General features: G+C 38.2%; 2 protein-coding genes across 4 annotated transcripts in view; one reads left to right on the top strand and one right to left on the bottom strand.

Annotated features, from left to right (window-relative positions):
* RHOQ (ras homolog family member Q) overlaps window positions 1-5116 on the top strand; it is a 49726-nt gene extending 44610 nt beyond the window's left edge. The window contains exons 4-5 of the mRNA XM_004369493.2: window positions 109-204; window positions 4826-5116. Of these exons, the coding sequence (XP_004369550.1) occupies window positions 109-204; window positions 4826-4981 (252 nt within the window). The 3' untranslated portion in view covers window positions 4982-5116. The remainder of the gene's footprint in view (window positions 1-108; window positions 205-4825) is intronic.
* Window positions 5117-5168: 52 nt separating this feature from the next.
* Window positions 5169-23662, bottom strand: part of PIGF (phosphatidylinositol glycan anchor biosynthesis class F) — a 29047-nt gene continuing 10553 nt past the window's right edge. The window contains exons 5-7 of one of the 3 annotated variants that reach the window (XM_023735444.1): window positions 18771-18879; window positions 8087-8182; window positions 5226-5502 (exon numbers count right to left, since the gene is read on the bottom strand). In XM_023735444.1, coding sequence (XP_023591212.1) covers window positions 5389-5502; window positions 8087-8182; window positions 18771-18879 — 319 coding nt within the window. In that variant the 3' untranslated portion in view covers window positions 5226-5388. Of the gene's footprint in view, window positions 5503-8086; window positions 8183-11340; window positions 11500-18770; window positions 18880-23662 lie in introns of all 3 variants that reach the window. The other 2 variants (XR_002824786.1, XM_004369494.2) reach the window with 2 other exon arrangements.

Genomic DNA, 23662 nt, shown 5'->3' with positions numbered 1-23662 from the left:
TTTTTTTTTTTTTTTTTTTAATATGTGGGGATTAAATGGGACTGTGTGCTTTGATTTATCTTTAAAGGCTTGTAATATTTTGGGACGTTATTGACCTTTCTTAATTAGATTGATCTCCGAGATGACCCCAAAACTTTAGCAAGACTGAATGATATGAAAGAAAAACCTATATGTGTGGAACAAGGACAGAAACTAGCAAAAGAGGTAAATGGAACATCTACAGAATTTAGAAATAAATGTAAAAGGCGTTAAGATAGTGATAGAAGCTTAACATTTATTGTGTATTTACTGTATGCCAGGCCCTGTGCCGTGTGCTTTATACACATTGCCTCGTTTAATCCTTGCACCGACTGTGAGGTCTATTTCCCCCAGTTTCCAGAATGGGAAGGGAAGTAACTTGCCCAGGGTCCCACAGGTAATAAATGGCAGAGCTGGATTTCAGGGCAAGGCCTGACTCTCCAGCTCTGACTCTTACACACCTGTGCTAGACTGCTGGCTTCGTTTCCTCGTACTGCTGTGACACAAGCACTACGTGTGGGTGGCGTTAAAGAGCAGAAATTTGTTTTTTCACAGTTCTGGAGGCCAAAGGAGCCCTGGTGGCCCAGTGGTTAAGAGCTCGGCTGCTAACCAAAAGGTCGGCAGTTCGAATCCACCAGCCGCTCCTTGGGAACCCTATGGAGCAGTTCTCCTCTGTCCTATAGGGTTGCAGTGAGTTGGAATTGACTCAACAGCAATGGGTTTTGTTGGTTTTTTGGAGGCTAGAAGTCCAAATCAGGGTTGGTATTCTGGGTGTTCCTTGATTCCGTGGCGATCCTCACGTGGCATAAGTCTTCCCGTGTGTTTGTGTCTGTCTGGGTCTAATCTGCTTTTTTTTTTTTTTTAATAACTCAGAAGTGATTAGATTTAGTTCCTACCCTGTGATCTAAATAACATAACAGAGAATCCTATCTTTAAGCAGGATTACATCCACAAGTATAGCACATATTGGGGGGACACAATTCAATCCACAACAACTGCCAATATTTTTCTAAAAAGTTATGTAGAGAAAGAGGCATCAGAAAACAGTGCTGATACTTTAAGCCTTTCTTAATCACAGAAACATTTGCACTGTGCCAAACGAATCGGGCTTTGTCTTCAGTTAAGACTCATGGAGTTAAGAAGTGGAATGACAGAACATGCCAGTTTAAATCTGTGTTTGAAAATGAAGAATTATGGCTAGGTTTAAAAGAAATGTGTTCAATTTTCTCCCAGTCCCTTTATGAAAGGAGGATAGAAAATATTAGCAATCTGAATAATAGCATTCACTATAGCAGTGATCTGTAAAATGCTTTTACATTTATATTCCCCCTTGCCCCAAAGCTAGCTTGACCTGTTTGCTTTTTTCTCCATTTGGCCTTAACATTATTGGATTCTGTGTTTTAAATGCTGTGACTCTAATAGGAGTTTTGTGGAAACAGAATCTGATGCGGTCTTTTTCAGCGTACTATCAGAAGGCAGAAGAGAAACAAGAAAAAGTTTTGGAGGACAGTTTTTCCTAAAGCAAAAAATAAATGGCTTCACAAACAAACCACTTTAGGAATTCCATTATGTTCAAATTTGTAATCTTGGGGGGAGGACTTTCTAAACATGTCATAAAGGTAAAAGTCATAAACGAAAATATTGATGATTTAACTGCAGAGTAGTTTAGTACCCCCTCACGTGCCTCAAATAAAACCAAAAGTCAAATGACGAACTTGACATGTATGGCAGAAACTATCCTTAGCCTACAGGAACCTCTTGGAAATGAGCTAATCAGAAAAAGACGTACCCCAATAGAAAAATGGGCTAAGAACACCAATGGAAAAGTCACTCCCCCCCAAAAAAATCAAATTGCCATAGAAGACAGAAAATATGTCTGGAGTCTTTAGTAGTCAGCTATAAGTTCAGTTTTTTCACCTATAAAATTGGTAAACAATGAGAAATTGATTATAATACCCACTGTTAGCCAGGGTACCGGGGAATGGGCGCTCTATTGGACTGTGGGTGGTTGAGTAAAAGCAGTCTTGATGGGCATTTTGGCAATATGCAAAATCCTTAAAATCATACACACTTTTTGATCAAGCAGTTCCACATGTAGACATTTTCTAAGACAATTACTTGAGATGCGCTTAAAGAGATGGCTGCAAGGCTGCTACACTGTTAATAATGGCGGAAAAATCTCCACATCTGTTATATACTGATCTATCTATTGGGATGTTCATATTTATTATGTAGTTTGAAAACGGAAGTTGATTGCGAGGCAGAGTGGTCCCGTTTCTAGACCCGTCAGCAACTTGTGGTGCAGCCAGTTCCTTCTCAAAACACTTTTCCTCACTTCACTTCCGTGCACACCCTCTCTGGTTTTCCTCCCCTTTCATTGCCTCTCCTCCACCTCCTCGTCTCCCCAAATGTCTCTGAATGTTTGTTGGAGGGCTTAAGGGATCAGTACTGAGCTACTTGGATGTCTTTTCTTCTGTATCCACACTCACTCCCTAGACCTATATGAGCTCCATCAGTCTTGTGGCTTGTATGGTCTACCACTGAAGACTCTTGAATTTCTGTCTCTAGCCCAGGCCTCTGCCCTAAACTCTAGACTTGGTTATACAACTGTTGACTCAACAAGTCCATCTGGGTGGCTAAGCATCTCAAAATTAACATGTCCAAAACAGAATTCCTAATTCTTTTCTCCAAGCCTATACGCCCAGTTAACCCGTTGCCGTCGAGTTGCTTCCGACTTATAACGACCCTATAGGACAGAGCAGAACTGCCCCACAGGATTTTCAGGGAGTGGCTGGTGGATTGGAACTGCTGACCTTTTGGTTAGCAGCCAAGCTCTTAACCACTGCGCCACCTGGGTTCCAACTCAGGTCAAAAACCTTGAAGTCATGTTTGACCTCCTTCTTTCTTTCATACCATACATCCAGTCCCTTAGAAAAATACAGTGCTCTACCTTGAGAATGTATCTAGCATCCAAATACTTGTCACTACACCCTCTTCTGTCACTGTGGTCCAGGGCCCCTCCATCTCTGGCCCAGTTACTGGAACAGCTTCTAACTCATCTCTCTGCTTGTGTGTGTCCCACAGAAATCTGTTCTCAACACAGCAGCCAGAGTGAGTCCTTAACATGTGTCTTAGTCATCTAGTGCTGCTACAACAAAAATACCACAAGTGGATGGCTTTAACAGAGAGATTTATTTCTTCACAGTGAAGTACGCTAAAAGTCCAAATTCAGGGCATCAGCTCCAGGGGAAACCTTTCTCTCTCTGTCGGCCTTCTCATCAGTGTTCCCCTGGACTAGGAGCTTCTCTGCACAGGGATCCCGGGTCCAAAGGACACGCTCTGCTCCTGGCACTGCTTTCTTGGTGGTATGAGGTCCCCAACTCTCTGCTTGCTTCCCTTTCATCTCTTGAGAGATAAAAGGTGGTGCAGACCACACCCCAGGGAAACTCCCTTTACATTCAATCAGGGATGTGACCTGGGTAAGGGTGGTGTTACAATCCCACTCTAATCTTCTTTAACGTAAAATTACAATCACAAAATGAAGGCCAACCACACAATTCTGGGAATCATGGCCCACCCAAATTGATACACACATTTTTTCGGGGGCATAATTCAAACCATGACAACATGTAAGCTCAATCAGGTCACTCGGCTCTGCTCAGGATCCTCCAGTGGCTCCCAGCTCACTCAGAAGAGCTGAGTCCTCACCATGACCGATAGGCCCTACATGATCTGGCTCCTGACACCTAGTCTCGCCTCACTCATTGTACTTTAGCTGCACTGGCCTCCTTGCTGTTCCGCCAAACTCTTGTACCCCAGGGTCTTTGTACTTTTGCTGCTCCCTCTGCCTGGAATATTTTTCCCTATGTTGACATTATTCATTTCAGGTTTCTGCTCAAATATCACTTTCTTGATGAGATCCTGCCTGATCTTGGCCTGACTCCCTAACAGTATCCCCCTAGCCAAATTTTTCTCCAGACTACGTATTACCTTCTGACACTCTACCTACTTACCTGCCTGCCTATCTATTCTTATTAGTTCATGGTGGGTCTTCTCCTTCTAAAGTGTAAGCTTATTGAGGGTAGGTAGAGACTTAGTTTTGCTCCCTGTATTCTCACATCTGGCTAGGTCCATTCTCGGAGTACAAGCCAAAGTCCTTGTAATGACCTTGAGGCTTCTCCACTGACGTCCTCTTGCCATTCCCCTCAGTCTCTCCTGCCACTCCAGCTTCCTGTTGCTTGAATGTCCCACGCATACTCCTGCATGAGGGTCTCTGCATTTGTGGTTGTCTGCCTGGAAACTCTTTATCTAGGCATCCCTCATTGCTCAACCTTCATCTCGTTTAAAAGCCTTCCTCGACAAGCACTACCCTCATCCTCACCACTCCCTTCTCTCACTCGTTTCTTCTTCTCCATAGCATTTACCACTGTGTTACATATTCCCTCGTTTGTATGTCTCTCCCCCAGTAGAATGTAAGCTCCACACAGCAAAGACTTTGCTCTTTTGTTCACTGACATATCCTCAGCAGCTAAAACAGTGCTTGGCATGAGGTAGGTACCCAAGAAATATTTGACAAATAAAAGAATTTTTGATAGAAACAATCTGGAAGGGTATACACGAGTATTTTAACAGTTAGCTATCTCTGGACATTATGAATTTGGATGATGCCTTTCTTCTTTTTTGCATAATTTTTGTATATTTGTACACAGATTTATACTATTCGTATAATTTTCCTATAATGGTATGTTTGTATCATATTGGTTGTATAAAGATTTTTATATATTTGTGATTTTCTTCTTCTTCCCAGATAGGAGCATGCTGCTACGTGGAATGTTCAGCTTTAACCCAGAAGGGATTGAAGACTGTTTTTGATGAGGCTATCATAGCCATTTTAACTCCAAAGAAACACACAGTAAAAAAACGAATTGGATCAAGATGTATAAACTGTTGTCTGATTACGTGAGAAGTGTCTACAGTGGCCAAGGAAACTGTCTCTTTCTCTCAGAAAGAATACGAAATGCTACAGCTATACGCAGACCTTTTATAGATAATGAAGCAGTTTAAAACTTGAAAAAAAAAAAAAATCCGCCCTCAGAATTCTACAGAGTTCATTAAGAATGTTCAAGGTCCAAGAAGCAGCAAATAGCATCTGAAGCCACAATCTATTGTAAATACTTTATTTCAATAGAAGGTACAATCTCTCAGGGGTTTCATAGTTTAAAAAGCTACAATCACATCATGTTGTATCTACATAAAAAAACAAATAATAATAACCACGCTGTACATGGAACTGCTTGGCTCTGACCATAGACGTTTCTGCACAGTCTTTACGGAATCTGCACAAAGAAATAGCTTCTCCTTTTGCCCCAATTAATTGTTCTTGTATGTAAGTCGCTTTCTATTCCAGTATATCCAGAGTGGTGAAACAGCAAGGCCAGCCACATAGCCAAAGGTCGCTCCAAGCGTACAGGAGATGGGCCATACCTGAGGAGGGAATGTATGAGATCCAAAAGAATAAACGTTTTATGATTACTTGAGCACAAGTTAAGTGTAACCTAAATATTCCTATATTAAAACGTAACGTGCTTTCTTAAAGAATGCCAGAAGTGTAATAAGGTCATAACTGCATTTCCCGTAAACTCTACAACTGTCCACATTTTAGTAAATGTGTGTTAGATTGTAACAAGGCTTCTGGCAACTGTAGGTTTAGTTTGATGCTCCCCAAACTGCATGAGATACATGCTGAAATGGCAGATGAACATTTCGGGTCAGACTTTGCCATAACCATGGACTCAGTTTAGCTCTCAGGACTAGCTCGTATTTTTTTTTTTTTTCTTTTTTTAAATTTCCACATTGGCTGTGTACATCAAATGATACGAGAAGTGTGTGTACTGACCAAACCACAAGAAACCGTCTTTAAACTGTGTTTAAGAGAAAAGACCTAGAACTCAAGCATGTTACATGGAATTTACAGCAGAGCAGCTGCTTCCATAATAAAACTGATGACACCTTTCAGATATAAATATTAGAAATCTAACAGAAGCTATAGAGCTATTCTAGATTGGAAATTAAGCAAAATACTAACTTCCAAAAAGCCCTTTCTGCAGCCACGTAACAATTTACAATATTCCATCAAGCCAGAATAAATAATGTTGATTTATTTCTTCCACAAGCAGTGCATGTTGATCCCTAGGTGAAAGGCTCTGCTTAAAAAAACATCAGAGACAAAATTTCCCTGTTCATTCGTGAAGCTTATTTGGTATCATAATTAAGCGTTCTTGGGTCTCCTATGGCTCTGCCTTATTCCAAATGCCATGCAGCAGACCAGAGTCTTAGACAAAGTGTGAACAAATGAATGCAGTTTGATTGATAGAGAAGCATAATCAACCCATCCTTTCCCCCGCCAGTCTTTTGTGCATTTCAACTTGCTGTTGCCTAAATTATGATTTCTTGTCTCTGTGGTGGGCTTCTGTTAATTTCCATGGCTTGAGCTTACAGCTATTATCTATTGCACAGATTGGGTAATGGAACACTAAACTTTTATACTTGAAAATGACAGCCTTAAGTGCTCATAGCAGTCACAAAGCTAGAATGTACTGTCTTGCTGTATGTCAGCTTTGTAGAGATTTTTAAAAATACAAGCATCATCTTCCCCATTGAAGAATGGAGAGTCTACTGGATAACTAGCCAGAAGCCTTCTCGCTGAACAAGATGTTGGACGTCTTCTTTCTCCCAAGAAGTGGTAGTCCATGTTAAATCTCATGGCCTTACGTATGCTCAAATGGAATCTTATGTAACTTTCCCATTTAATTTCTGTTTTTAGATAGAATTGAAAGGAATTGTATAAATCAATTAGTATATTAGCTAAGTTGTCCAATACATGGTATAAAGGAAATAAGTAAGACAGTAAAGTATTACACATTTCTAACTTGCCTTTGGGGATTTGATGGAGATTTTTTTGTTCTTTGTCCTTCAAATTCACGTTTCTGAAACCCTTCACACTTGGTTTACTAGCCAATGAAAGTTTAGATTTGTCCTGCCCTAAGAGAAGTGGCCTAGGAATGTGCCGACAAGCTCTGGTGCCACCCGTGTCTTGACTGGGCCTCAGTTTCCTCATCTATGAGATATGGGAGGTAGAGCACATCATCTCTAACGTCCCTCCCCTTTATCAGCTCTAAAGATTCTCCTCTTTCTCATTAGCAATAATCAGTTTTGGACATTATTTTTCAGCTTCATGTTCTTTAGATGGTAAAAATTACGTGTATAGATCACTAGCACTCTAAGCAAAGATGATTGTACCATCCGAATCTGAGGTGCCTTAGGTACTCTGTTGACCTTGATGGGGTTTGGAGTTTCCCGTTGCTTTTTAAGAGCTTTTCCATTGCTTTGTTTCTTCAGTATTTCTTTTTGCAAAATTTTTCTTCCCACTTAAAAAACCAAAGATTTCTTTTCTATTCATAAGCAGGTTATAGAAAAATTGCCTTATTTTCAGAAATACTTCTTCATTAAAGGCTTAGGTTTCAGTAGAAATTCAGACTCATCACTGAAATGACTAGTTCAAACTAGTGAAAAATCTGGGAAAGAAAATACTTCAAAATACTTTATTGACATGAGTTTTGCTAGTGAATGCAAATACATTGCTTCAAGTAAGGTCATGTATGAGTGAACTTAAAAGAAATGTATACTTAGTCATTTTTTGCATATAGAGAATGAGTTCTAAAGTTCTAAAAAATACTTTTAGGGTCTTCCTGAAGTCTTACTTAATACTTTGCTAACTTATACCCTTTTTCTATCTCTAAATGTACATTTTAGGTTAGCCCATGTTGAGTTATCAAATTTCCATTAAGTGGAGCCTGAATTAATGGTTGTTATGAAGTATCTTAGTTATTTTAGAGACTGCTTCCCTTTGACTTTTAATTATTGATTTTAAATACCAAATTAAATACTGGTTTGTTGGTTGTTGCTTTTAAGTGATTGTTACTTTAACAGTGTCCCATCTTAACAGGTGGGGTTACAAATAAAATAATATGCATAGTTTACTGTTTATGTAAAGTATTACACTTCTTACCTTAGTAGTTTTTATTGAACACCCGTATGTAAATATTTGGGATAACGTTCCTCCCCGTTTCTCCTGGTGTAAGCACCTGCCCTCCGTTAAAGAGCACTGTCAATAGCGGAGGGAGAATAATTATCCCTCGTGCATCCCTGCCAAATTCCAACTTGGGTTACTAAATTCTATTTTAATCACGTTGTAAATTCAGTTTAGCTCCTTCCCACTCTTCCCCAAACACATACATACCACGTTCACACACATTCTTTAAACAGCTGCCATACTTCACCTCCGGTGAAATGGCAAAATTAAATGTTGGTCAAAACATTTTGTCTAATGAGGGGTTAAGGCTTAGAACACTTGCTTTTCAGTGTTATGGAAATCTCGAGAAATCCATGCCACCAGCAAATAAAAATGTTGGGCTGACTTCTAAAACTGTTTGCTAGTGACAGACCAGGCCTTGTACTTATAAGAATATCTGCTTGACTTTCCTGAAATAAGCAGTCATTGACTGTAACGTGGTCATTTATAAAAGAGAATTTCTTTATATGCGGGCAATGTTCTTGACTTTTGTAGACCAAGATAGGGAATGGCAAAAGGGGCAGCTGAAGGGAGTTGAGGGAAGCTGCCCAGTGATAATCACCCCTTGGAGTCCCTGAGTGGCACAAATGATTAAGTGCTTCACTAATAACGCAAAGCTTGGCAATTCAAATCCACCCAGAGCACCTCAAAGACAGGCCTGGCGATCTGCTTCCAAAAGGTCAGCTTTGAAAATGCTGTGGAGCACAGTTCTGCTCTGCACACATGGGGTCATCCTGTGTCAAAATCGACAGCAACTAGCAACAAGCAATTTCCTACTATCTTTTAATTGCTTAAAAAGTTTCACAGCTACACTATGGCAACAGAATTCACACTGATTTGTCAGACAATCCTAGCTTAATCATGTATTTTTATAATTATGTCAGAAAGTTTTCGATTTAAAACTATTTTTTTGTCTCACATACAGAGATGTTTCTAGATAACACATTTCTTCCTGCCACAAACAGGATTTTAAAAAATATGATTATCATCTGTTGAACAGACAATTCAGCTGCATCGCATAAACATTTCTCCAAATGATGGGATTCTGAGATGGCTATGTGTAATTATCTTGTTTTGTGTAAGGAAAATAGAAAACTTAGAACAAAGACATGCATGAAAAAGGAGTCACTCACAAGTGTTTGCCACCAAAATGACCGTCTTCTTCCTTTTTATCCAGTTTTGCATAAACTTAAATATTTATTTAAATTACTAAATAGAAGAAACAATCCATGTTGCGTAACAAAATAGATTACAATGCAAGTGCAAAATTATTAAGATGACCATTAAAAAGGAAAATTTATTTTTAAAAATAAATAGCTATATCGTGAAAAAAAAATCTTGCTTAGAGTATTACAATTAGTCTCCCCTTCCTCTAAATCAAGTAAGTCCTAGTTATGTATTTTTCATTGCTTAAACCAAAAGAGACCAGTGTTCTCTGAACCACTGTGTCACCAGGGTGCCATAAAATAATTATCATCAATATTAACAGAGGCCGTATATTACATAACAAAGGGTGTGGTACATGATATCAACAATAAGTTAGTTTTCTCTCAGAAATAAAACTTTCACCCTAATAAATTAAAAAGTCTTAATCAGATATAAACTTTGTATGCCTTATGTTATGCAAATCAGTATTACAGCTAGTTGAAAATTATACAAGCTTCCGGCCAAAGACCACATGACTGTGTTCTGATCACGTGTTCCTATTTACAGAGCTCTCTGGCGCTCTGTACATCTTAGGAAAGGAAAATATATCTACATAGTGCTTGACATTTTCTAAAGCAGTACAGACTCTGATTACGAACACTGGAGTTAGACAGGCTGGATTTGAGTCTTGGCTCTGCCGTTTATGAAATATGTGACCCTGAGCAAGTCCCCTTTTTGTGTCTTGCTTTTCTCATCTGCAAGACGAGGATCGTAATAAAATCACCTCTTGGTGTTGTTGTAATGATTAAATGTATCAGTCACATAGTACGAGTAACCAATTCATGTGAATTATAATTGATAGTAATTGTTTTGTTCATATTCCTAATAGGCGCACGTAAAATAAGTTGCATTACAGTCTAGAACTTCGTCCTCCACATATACAACCTCTAAAGCTGCTCCAGGAATCACTGGGTGATGCAAACAGTTACTATGCTCAGCTGCTAACTGAGAGGCTGGTGCTTTGAGTCCACCAAGAGATGACTCGAAAGAAAGGCCTGACAGTCTACTTCCCAAAAGTCAGTCATTGAAAACCTTATGTCACCCAGTTCTACTCTTACACACATGGGGTCGCCATGAGTTGGAATCGATTGGATGGCAACTGGTTTTTTAAAGCTGCTCCTACTTAAAAAAAAAAAGTATATATAGATAGATACACACACACACATATATATATCCTGCCCAAATTTTCTGTAAGTACTCAAAAAATATTAAAAAACAAAAAAACAAAACCATATCTAAACCAATTCATGTTTCCTCCTCATCAAACATGATCTTCAGATATACAGTGAAACCTGTGAGAGCGGGAACTTGATGGGGCTGCCTTATTTTTCTGGGTCTCGCAAGTTTTCTGCCTTGAACAGGGTACAGTCATACCACTATCTCGTTTTAGTGGAAAATATTTTAGTTTTCCTCCTCTGACAGGTTTCCGTCTTACACAGCTTCCAGCTTTTGCAAGTTTTATTGTACAAAATTTTGCATATAATTTCAGGGGTTAACAGACCCTGTGAAGCTCATCTTTGGACTCCTGGTTAAGAATTCCTGCACTCGCTATCACTGTGCAGTAACAAGCGTTTTTATTAACTATTTTAATTGGTCAAAGAGATAAAGCACCCCTTTGCATTTTGGGTTTTGGAATTTTAAGGATCATTTTCAATGATGTAGATGGCATTTGTTTGTTGTTATGTGATTTGAGAGTAAATATAAATACATTTTACTTGATTATAATATGCATACTATTCCTTAGGTTCCTTTAATATACATTAAGTGCAAATAGATTGTTAAACCTGTAATGTCATCAACATTATCTCCACAAGTTTTTGATATTTCACATGGTAGCTACTTTGGCATGTCAATCCTGACTATGGCAGTTCACAAGCTACGTGGGTTTCCTATAACCATGATCGTTTATTTGACATTAGATAATGATAATTTTTTAAAATTAGTTCAAAAAGTTTAAAAGTAATTATACTAAAATATTAACCTACTTTCTAAAATGCTTCATATTTTATTTGTGAGCTTTACTTAGCTTTCCTTGGAAGCAGCACGGGGCAGTGGAGTTACAATGATGTGAGTTGCTGAGCCAGTTCAATCAATGGTCATCTGACCTTGGCCAGGTCACTTAACATCTGAGTCTGTTTCCTAATCTGTAAAGCAGAGACAATAGTACCTATTGTACTTAAAAAACATAGGGTTGATGTATTAAATGCAGTAATATTTTGAAATGTGCCACGAAAGCTGTAAAGTACCACACACCACTATTATTTTGTATATTACACATTTTCACTTGCAAAAATTAAACTTGTAAGAACACCAAGTATTTCTCAGGTAACTGACACTGCTAGGTACTCGTCGGAACCAGCAGGAGAGAACAGATGAACAGTTCCCGAGCAACGATACACGGTGCTGTCGCTCGCACAGTGTCATCTGGAACACACATTGTTCTTCACAAGAAACATCGGGGGAGCATTCAGTTTAGAAAAGGAAAAGCTCAGCAGTTACACAACATACTGACATATTAGCCATCTGTAGTCTCACTTCAGAAGGAGAAGAGAAACTGCCTGATCGTAGCTGTCATTTTTCATAAAACTTAACAGTGCTAATTAACTTTAGATAAACAGAGGTAGACATTTATGTAATTTAAAAAGTCTGAAATGAATGATTCCATTCACCCATTTATTCCAAAAACTGTATTAGCGCTACTCTACACCAAGTAGTTAAGTTGCAAAATAAGATTAACGAATTTTGGACAAATTCTAATATCATAAATTCTTAAAATATGTGCCCAATATAATACAGAATATTACTTGTAATTTGCGAGGACATATATGCCATCATAGATATCATGGGGAAACTGACCTATCTACAGATCAGAATACCCAGAAACACTTAAAACAACCATTAGGATTACTGGCTCTCTCCAGATAAAGAAACCAAGATAAAACCCAGGGAGCTAGTTCTAAATTTCTCACAAGCTACTTTTTAACATGTTTGTTATTTTCTGATATGGGAACACACGGGCAGTTGAATCTACTGGATTGGCTAAATTTTTCTAGTTGTAAATCTACATTGGTCCAAGTATATTCTGACCCACTCCTCCTATGACTAAGAGCACAGATTGAGGAAGAGTTACTTGTGGAGAGGTGTGTAGTCTCCGATCCGGGGCTTCTGGTCAAAGCGACACTCAGTGGTCCTGGCCAGGATTCAGGCAAATGAGTGAAGCTGCCAGTGCTACTCGCTCTCACTTGAAAGGCCTGCTAGCAGAGCACTAGCAACGTGATTACCCCACAATGAAGCCACCTTTTAAATCTAAAACCATTTTCTCTGTGAATTAAGTGTTAAACACCTTTTTCTTTTTTGGGCCAGGCTTGAAATGCATAAATCATATTCATATAAATTAGTATTTTGTACACTGGTCTATCTAAAATGGTGTAATTGTTGTTGTTAGGTGCCGTTGAGTCAGTTCCAACTCATAGCGACCCTACGTACAACAGAACAGAACACTACTATCCTCACAATTGTTGCTATGCTTGAGCCCACTGTTGCAGCCACTGTGTCAATCCATCTTATTGAGGGTCTTCCTCTTTTTCCATAACCCTCTACTCTATCAAGCATGATGTCCTTCTCCAGGGACTGGCCCCTCCTGGTAACATGTTCTAAGTACATAAGATGAAGTCTTGCCATCCTTTGTTTCTAATGAGCATGCTGGCTGTACTTCTTCCAAAGACAGGTTTGTGTAATTAGCATAAGAAAATCCACTTAATGAAAAACATGTAATTCTTCAATTAATCTAAACCCATAATCTTAGTTTTAGCGCTCACTCCAGCATTATTTACAGTAATTCATTTAGTTGTAATTCTTATGATCTCTAGCTTCAATTTATGTAAGAACTATCTGTGGCATCTATCACTTTAAAAAATGAACATATGTTTAACAGATATTAAATTTTAACCTGCAAAAACTGTAGAAAGCAAAAAAGGATTCTTAAATATAAACAGTGCCTCATTTTTCTGGTATCTGGTAGAAATAAGTACGAATGTTTTTAAACAATTTAAAATTGTTTTAAAGAAATTCTCAAGAGTCAAATTCAGAAGTTTCCAATTCATTTGTTTAAAATATTTTATTATTGAATCAATTTTTTTTAACTTTATGATAAATTTTTAATTGAATTTTATTTGTAGCTTAATTCATTTTGGAGATACCCAACTGATGTCGAGTTGATTCCAACTCACAGTGATCCTATAAGACAGAGAAGAACTGCCCCATAGGGTTTCCAAGGCTGTAATCTTTACGGAAGCAGATGCCACATCTTTCTCCCTCAGGGCGGCTGGTAGGTTCGAACTGCCGACATTCTGGTTAGCAGCCGAGTGCTCAACCACTGCGCCACCAGGGTTACAGGAGATAGTGGCAGTTAAGTCCAGAGTTAGGGTTTTTTGGGGGTTTCTCTAGGCACAAAGGCATTGCTTATTTTAAATACTCTCCTACAAATCTATTAAATTCTACCATGTAAAATACACATACCAGTGTTCACGGCACCAAAAGGAAATTTTTTTTTTTATCATGATTTAGGTGGAAGTTTACATAGCAAATTAGTTTCTCAATAAACGGTTAATACACAAATTGTTTTGTGACGTTGGCTGCCAACCCCGAGATGTGTCAACACTCTTCCCTTCTCCACCCCAGCTTCCCTGTTTCCATTCATCCAGTTTTCCTGTCCCTTCCTGCCTTCTCGTCTTTGCTTTTGGTCTGGTATGCCCATTGGTCGAGTATACATGATTGAAGTATGAAGCACATCCCTCACATGTACCATTGTTGGCCCTATACCCCTGTCTAATCTTTGGCTGAAGGGTAAACCTTAGAAGTGACTTTAGTACTGAGTTAAAAGGGTGTCCAGGGGCCATACTCTTGGGGTTTCTCCAGTCTCTGTCAGGCCAGTAAGTCTGGTTTTTTTTGTGAATTTGAATTTTGTTCTACATTTTTCTCCCACTCAGTCTGGGACCCTCTATTGTGATTCCTGCCAGAGCAGTCACTGGTGGTAGCCGGGCATCATCTAGTTGTTCTGGGCTCAGTCTGGTGGAGGTTGTGGTGGTTGTGGTCCATTAGTAGGAAATTCTTATATGGGGAAAGAAATGTAATATAATAACTACCTAAGCTCTTCCAGAGAAATCTAAACTACGGCCATTTTTCAAAAACTATGATTTCAGAGTCTCCAGCAATGAAGAGAATCATGGTGTAGTGGGGCTCTGGTGTGAATCCTGACTTTTCCTCTTACCAGCTGTGTAATGCTGAGCAAGATGCTTCACTCTCCCCCGCATCTTTGATTGTCTCATTTGTAAAAATGTGAGAATAAAACCCACCTTGCACTACCATTGTCAGAATTAAGTTAATTGTGTAACAGTGCCAAGCTCCATGCTTGATACATATAGAGACCTACAAATGTTACATTTTTTCCATTGCCATCTTCTGAAATGTCAGACAGGATTAAAATTATGTGAAATCCAAATACCCAGATATCAGAAATAGATGATTGCAACAGAAGGACTGCTGGACAGAAAGAATAAAACAAGCTGAGACAATCAGAATTTTTTTTCTCTAACACATGAGAAGGAGTTCTGGTAGCACAGTGGTTAAAGTGCTCAGCTGCTAACCGAAGGTCAGTGGTTCAAATCTACCAGGTGCTCCCCAGGAGAAAGATGTGACAGCCTGCATCTGTAAAGATTACAGGCTTGGAAACCCTTTGGGGCAGTTTTACTCTGTCCTCTAGGGTTGCTATGAGTTGGAATCGACTCAATGGCAATGGGTTTATGGAGCAAGTGGTGAAGTGAGGATTTGAAGCCAGCAATCTGATGCCAGAGCTGTTATTCATCATGCTATCTGCCTACCATCAATAAAACATGTGGGTTTAAAAACTTCATGGCCAAATTCCTTTGCTCAGAGTAACCAACATTTCTTAATGTACTGGGCTAGAAGGAACAGAGAACTAAAATCTCTTCTTAATATACATTATGCTTTAGGCAATAAAGTATACACAGTATCATTTCATGAAATTTTGCTGTAGAAAAATCTCCATTTTGAGAAAATGCCACATTCCCTTATCTGGTTTAGTGCTTCTCTGGTAGATACTGGCAGCACTCCTGAGCGGCAATGAGTGTTTGCTCTGTGTAGTTAGAATTATTAATCACTACCAACAAAAACAAAAAACTCTGTTTGCCAAAAATAACAAGTGGAAGAAAAAACAAGATACTTCATCATTACTCTAATTTATTAGTATGTAACTGCTAGAGGGGGGAGGGGCAGCTGATTAGTGTATGAATAAAATATTATTACTATTTCACCAATTCTATCATTCCTCAAACAGTATGTATTATAACTGAAAAGAATTATAGCAAATAAGTGGATCATTAACTTGGAATATTCTAAAAACAATCCCACAGTAAAGATGATTAAATAGCCAGTAACATTCCAGTGGAATGAAATATTGTTAATGAAGACCAATACCTGTCACATATTTAGCTAGCTAACTAATAAATATATTTTAAAAAGTCAATAATTCAAGTGGAAACTTTATATCAATTTTAAAAATCTGATACCATCAATTTGGATCCAGCTTACTATAAACCAGCTCTGAGGTAGAAAAATCAGTCGGTGGCTAAAAATCTGAACAATCCAAAAATGGATAATTAGAATATAAATAATTAAGATGTCTGTTTTCTAAGTGAACCTAAAACCCTGGTTTTACAAAGCAAGTCTACTCTCCATAATTTAGTTTTTACTTTTGCATAGTCTTAAGGAAGACTTAATACATACAAGATATCCAATCTTTACACTCTAAAATACTCCATCTACGTACAAACTGATACGTTAATTATACATTACCTTAGCAACTCATTTAAGCTGATGGCCCATGGGGCTTTATTTTTCAATACGTTGTTATATTAGACTTAACTGCATATATCTAAAAGTAACAGATCTACTACAGGTTACAACAAAGGTTTTCTATTTATACTTTTCAATGATTTTGATTATCCCCTCACAAATTAGAAATCACTGATGCTTTGTTGAAGGACGTATAGATGACTTTTATAAGATGGCAACTCGAGTATGCATGATGAATCCCTGTCTCCTAGTGACTACCGAAATGGCCAAGGAAACAGAAAATAACAAAGTCTTAAATTAGCGCTAAAACCTTGGAAAGGGTATCAGTGATGCCACATACTCCCAAACTCCGGGGATTCCTATAACATATAAGAGGAGGAAGAACCAATATAAGAAAAGGCAAACCCACAAGACCTTCTGCGTGTAAAAGAACAACTCGTCTGTCCAGGAAACACGACATCTAACTGAAATGCTAAAAATGGGCCTAAAAGCAGGCAGTGAGGTGTGAGACACAATCTGGATCCCACAAGGAACTTGGGCACGTGAGGGATGTATCGATAGTTAACCCGAGCCATTCATTACCTAGGGATTCGCCCTAAGGAGAAAATTAGACAAATATGCAAAGATGTATGTTGAAGGATGATAAGCACCATAATATTTACAATTCTGCAAACTGGAAACAATCTAAATGTTCATTTATTAAATTGGTCCAATATGTTATTTTACCAGATAATGGAATATTACATGCATGTAAATTTTCACTGACATGAAATGATCTCCATAATATCTTGTTGTGGTGGAGGGAAGCAGATTAAAAACAACATGTATATCATGAACTTAATCATATTACATATCAAATAGTAATTATATATACACAGAGAGTTGCAAAAATTCTCACCAAAATATAAATGGAGGTTGCCTCTAGGTGGCTGGATAATGGATAATTTTTACTTTCTTCTTTATAATTATTAATATTACTTAGCTTTTCTAAATAAATGTATATTGTCTGTGTAATCAGAAACAAGGAGCCCTGGTGGTGCAGTGGTTAAGTGCTTGGCTGCTAACCAAAAAGTTGGTCGTTTGAACCTACCAGCCACTCCGCAGGAGAAAGATGTGGCAGTCTGCTTCTGAAAAGATTAACAGCCTTGGAAACCCAATGGGGCAGTTCTACTCTGTCCTACGGGTCGCTATGACTCAGAATTCGACTCAATGACAATGGGCTTTTTTTTTTAATCAGAAAAAAAGTTCTTCATTTTAGAAAGGAAAGTACATGTATTTTTTTAATAGAGCAATGCCATTTTGGAGAAATTATTCTAAGAAAACAACTGGAAAAATTCATGAAGATATAGGTTCAAAGACGTTTATCATAGCACCGTCATAGTGAAATACTGGCAATAACCTAGATGACCATCACTAGTAAATTTGCTAACTAAATTAGGGAGTAGCTGTGTAATGGCACACTGGTCTTGTTGTTAGCTGCCATCAAGCCAATTCCCATCATGGCAATCCCATCAGTACAGAGGAGAACTGCTCCATAGGGCTTTCAAGGCTGTGCCCTTCTGGAAGCAGACTGCCAGGCCTTTCTTCCAAGGCGTGTCTGGGTAGGTTCGAACCGCCAACCTTTTGGTTAGTAGTCAAGTTCTTAACTGTTTGTGCCACTCAGGGAGCTTAACGGCATACTACAAAATCATTAAAAATTAAGATATACATACATGCATCACCTCCTAGCTCAGTGAGCTCGGGAATGTCACCTAGCTGTTAGGTGTCAGTCTCCTCATCTGTAAAATGGTGACAGAAAGAGCACTTACAGTGCTTTACCTAGTATGTTAGCTTTATCCTATTGTGAGAGGAAATGAAAAACTTGATGTTTGTAAGCTCCTGCCAATATCACATATCCCTGTTTTAAGAGCTATAACCAAAAAAACCAAACCCATTGCCACTGAGTCGATTCCGACTCCTAGGGACCCTATAGGACAGAGTAGAACTGCCCCCATAGGGTTCCCAAGAAGAGGCTGGTGGTGGATTTGAACGGCTAACCTTTTGGTTAGTAGCCAAGCTCTTAACTACTGTGCCACCAGGGCTCCTTAAAAGTACAGGCTTTTAAAAAATATTTTTTTAAGATTGACATTCAATTTGGCCATCAATCAAGAAAATATGAATTTAAGACCACAATGGCAGTGAATATTAAAGTTGAAATTAGGGAATTCCTGCAATTGCTAGCCTTTTTTTTAAACCTCCAGACATATTCACAAAATAAGTTTGTTTATTCATCTATACATGCAGAAAAAGCAATGATGGAAGATAGAACCAGGAAAGACAGTAGATGAAAAAATCATTTTATTCTCCACAGGGTCAGGCTGAGCTGGGACGCCTGCGGCCCTGGGATATGGCCCAATAAAAAAGCCACCTAGATCACAGCGACAGAGGGGATGAGAATCCTTACTCAATTGAACAATAATTTATATACACAGTAGTTTGCTCTGCCAGTTTTATTATCGATGTACAAACATTTAATTTGTTGCTTTAAATTCCTGAAACCAACCTGCCATGGTCTTTCCCAATCCAGTGGAATAGGAAAGGCTCCGAGCCATGATCCTATGAAACTAGAAATTGTAGTGATCTGGAGACTATTCTCCCAAATGGATGCAACTCTGCAAAACAAAAACGTGAATTACTGGTGGTATACATCTGAGCTGCTGGGGAATCAAACTACTAGTAGCACAAATTAACACTATATATATATATATTTTTTTTTTTCCCTGTCAAACATCTCAAATTGACATACAAATATTTACCATGAACTATTAACAACTGACTGGTAAGAGTGTACAACTATGCTTTTCAGTTGGAAAGGTATATACACACACATACATAGTAAAAGAGTCAAACAATACTGAAGAGCACTTGCAATGAAAGTCTTCCTCCCACTCATATCATCACCTCCTGGTTCCTTTCCCCTGGAAGTAACTGCTATTAATAACTTACTACATATCCTCCTAGAAATATTCTACACGTGCACAAATACACATACATACATAACTTTGGATGGCTATCAGAATCGACTCAACGGCAACAGGTTTGGTTTCGTATGTACATATATATGTATACATAAACCTGTTGCCCTCGAGTTGATTCCAACTCATAGTGACTCTATAGGTCAGAGCAGAACTGCCCCATAGGGTTTCCAAGGAGCAGATGGTGGATTTGAACTGCAGACCTTTTTGGTTAGCAGCTGAGCTCTTAACCACTGTACCACCAGGGCTCCTATTTCTATCTATGTACACATATATATGTACATTCCTTCAAAATAAAACTCAAATGCATCATGCTATAAACCCAATTTTGCTTTTTTGTTTTCCCCGTTGACAGCTATAACAGTATTCCATTGTATGGATGGAGAATTATCTACTCAGCTAGTCCTTCTTATGGCACATGTAATTTAAACAAATTCAACTATATCGGGTGGAAAAGGGGTAGCTAACAAGAACAAAATATTTCAAAAGATCCAGTGATTCTGCCTACCATTCCCGTTTAATAAGCGTACATCTTAGTATATAAAAGGTGGAAAGACAGAATTCTGCCATTTTCTTGGCAGGTCTTGGTTTCAGCCTGCCCTTCATAGTGTGATGTCTTAGCTGTGTTCCAGTAGAGTAAAACCCTACCCCACAATGCAGTAAGTGGGGTTCAAATACTTAACTGCTTAAAATGCAGGGTTGGATTACTGTGATGCTAATGAAAAGTGGGGAAGAAAAAGGGAAAACATTGGTTTTATTTGATTAGATGCCAATATACACAGAATGGGTAGTGAATTAAACAAGTCCCAAATGATCACAAGGCAGTTTATAAAGCAATCCCTCTACCACCTGCCCATTTCACACCCTCCACCTACACAATTAAGAGCTTTTGCGTGTCTCCATTGAGAACTGGGGCTGAGATGAAGTTGAGAGCCAATCATCACATATCTAAATTTGGTCACTTGTTGGGCTTTATTTACTTTTTTTTTTTTAATGTAACACATATATACGAATGTTTCTTCAACTAGCATTCAGCAGAAAAGAGATCTGTTCCAATCTTGGAAGGAAAAAACTGGCCAAGTTGAACTAAAGAGAACTGTACTACACTGTTCAGGCAATTTAAAGGATTATCTAGGGTAACTTATGACTCTGTGGCTGACAAATGTTGACTAGCTATCCCTTAACTAGCAATTTCTCTGTGGTGCAGTACATAAAGTGATATATTCAGAGATATGAAGAAAGTGTAGTAGAAGTTGAAAGCAGAGTTTACTTTCAGCTGCAAGAGTTTACTTTTTCTGTTTTACGCAAGAGGAGGAATTGAGCTGGATTTGGAATAATGGGTAGTGTTTGGTCTTGAGGAATTTGAGAAAAAGCTGCACTGCAGACAAAGAACGTAAGTAAAACTGATTGAAGCTAATGGAGGAATGGGATATGAGGCTGGAAAAGTAGGTTAGAGTTAGGATTTTTTAAATAACAGTATAATTTATACATATTATTCACTCATTTAAAGTATAAAATTCAATGATTTTTTTGTATACTCAGAGTTGTGCAACCATCACCACAATATAATTTTACAACATTTTCACTGCCTCCAGAAGAAAACCCTGTACCCATTAGCAGTCACTCCCATTCCAATTCCCACTCCCTGGCAACCACTTGGAGCCCTGGAGGCACAGTGGTTAAGAGCTTGGCTGCTAACCAAAAGGCTTGAATCCACCAGTCGCTCCTTGGAAACCCTATGGGGCAGTTCTACTCTGTCCTATAGGGTCACCATGAGTCGGAATCGACTCGATGGCAACTGGTTTTGTTTTTTGTTTTTTTGGTTTGGCAACCACTTATCTACTTTCTGTCTCTATGGATTTACCTATTCTGGCTAATTCATATGAAATGAATCATATAATATATGGTCTTTTGTGACTGGTTTCTTTCACTTAGTATATATAATGCTTTCAAGGTCAATTCATGTTGTAGCACCTAAAACTACTTATACCTTTTTATTGCCAAATGAGATTCCATTTTAAGTATATACCACATTTTATTTTTTTCATTCACCAGTTGATGTTCCCACCTTTTGGCTATTATGAATAATGCTGCTATAAACATGTGTATACAAGTTTTTGTGTGAACATATATTTTCATTTTTATTGGGTATATACCTAGAAGTGGAATTGCTGAGTCATATGGTAAGTCTATGTTTAACATTTTGAGGAACTGCCAGACTGTTTTCCAAAGTGGCTTCACCATTTTACATTCCCACCAGCAATATATGAGAGTTTCAATTTCTCCACATCCTCACCTACACTTATTATTTGACTTTTTTTTTTTTTTAATTTTAGCCATTCTACAGGGTATGAAGTGGTATCTTATCGTGGTATATTTAGGGCTAGGATTTTAGAAAAGTTTAAAATGCTAAATTAAAGGAGCACCTAAAGAATATAAAGGATATACATAAGATCACAGCTATGGTTCAGTAAGATTTATGTATATGTCTTATCTAACTTCTAAACTCCATGTTCCTTGGGCTCGGGGACAAGATCTAGGTCTTCGCATTTTCCATTGTTCCACCACACTTGTAGCCCTCTTATATTTGTTTAAATAAAAAGTTAAAACATCCAAGAGGTTGTCCTCTATTTTTTTAGTTTGGTTTATCCAGGCATGTTTATCATCCTATATATAAGAAATGTTCAGAAAATAGGACTAAGATCTACCTTAAAAAATAGTAAAACTCTCTGTAACCTGTCTTTTTTAAAACAAAATTTTATGTTTATCAAAATAATATATGTAAAAAGCTTTAAAAGTCAAAGATTACAAAGTGAAGGGAAGAAGACGGCAGTGTTAGCAGGTCTAAGATTCTGACTCTCCAAGACGAGCACCAAGAAAAGCAACCAGAAATCTGTAATCTCAACTCTGTAACAACTCTGAAAAGTAGGCGGACTGCAGAATCTAACCACACACTGAAAAGAGAAAAAGATGAATTTTTAAACAGCAGGAAAATTTCTCTACCTATTGTCCCCACCTCTCCCGCTCCCGGCACAGCAGCCTAGCAGCTGCAGTGGAGGCAAACCATGGCTCTCACATTCAAAAGAAGGGGCTCCGATCTCTGGCTCTGGAGTATCTGTTCTGACCAATCTGGGAGCTGCCTGAAGGACTGAACCTTCAGTATGGCCTGAATCACAGATCTCCCAAAGTGGAGGAGGGACCAGTAAGAAAAGACTGAAGGCTGTGCCTGCCTGAGTTTCTTGCAGAAATCAGCAAGTTCTAAAGTACCTTATATTCAGGGGATTTGAAAAAGCTAACACACTGTAATATTCCAATGTCCCAGCTTCAACACCAAAAAAAAAATCACTAGCCATACAAAAAAAAACTGGAAATGATGGTCCAATCAAAAGAACAAGACAAGGGGAGAAAAATCGTCTCTACAGAAGCCCCAATAATGGACAGATTAGATGACATCAAAGTAGGAGGACTCACACTTCTCAATTTTGAAATGTATTATAAAGATACAGTAATCAAAACAGTCTAGTATGATATGACAGACGTATAGACCAGTGAAAGAGAACTGACAGTCCAGAAATAAACCCATACACCTGTGGTCAACTGATATTGGATAAAGGTGCTAAGTTCATTTAATGGGGAAAGAATATTCTCTTCAATAAACAGTGCTAGAAAAACCAGACTTCCATATACAGAAGAATGAAGCTGGACCCCTACCTCACACCATATAAAAAAATTAACTCTAAATGGATCAACCTAAAGAAAGAACTAAAATCATAAAATTCTTACAACAAAATACAGTGGTAATGCTTCAAGACCCAGTTTTTGACAATGGATTCTTAGATATGACACCAAAAACAAAAGCAATAAAAGAAAAAATAGATAATTGAACTTCATCAAAATTAAAAACTTCTGTGCATCAACAAACTTTATCATCAAAGAGATAACCTATAGAATGAAAGAAAATATTTGGGACTCCTATAGGTGATTAAGGTTTAACATCCAGACTATATAAAGAACACCTATAACTCAACAACAAAAAACACTGTCAAACAACCAAATCAAAGGATGGGCAAAAGACATTTTCACCAAAGAAGAAATCTAAACTGCCAATAAGTACAAGAAATGATACAAATCAGAGAAAAGATGCAAAATAAGGACTAGGGAAATGTAAATTAAAACCACAGTAAGATACCACTTCAGGTGAAGGGTGAGGCAGCACAACTTGTACAACGAAAGGTCATGAAGCTCCATAGACACATCCGAACTCCCTGAGGGACTGAACTGCTGGGCGGAGGGCTGTGGCGACCATGGTCTCTGGGAACATCTACCTCAATTGGCATAACATGGTTTATAAAGACAATGTTCTACATTCTACCTTGGTGAGTAGCATCTGGGGTCTTAAAAGCCTGTGAGCAGCCATCTA

The sequence above is a fragment of the Trichechus manatus genome, unplaced genomic scaffold (genome assembly GCF_000243295.1).
Source record: "Trichechus manatus latirostris isolate Lorelei unplaced genomic scaffold, TriManLat1.0 scaffold00005, whole genome shotgun sequence".
Taxonomy (NCBI): Eukaryota; Metazoa; Chordata; class Mammalia; order Sirenia; family Trichechidae; genus Trichechus; species Trichechus manatus.
The sequence above is the reverse complement of the archived record's forward strand: the minus strand, read 5'-3'. Positions and strand labels throughout refer to the sequence as shown.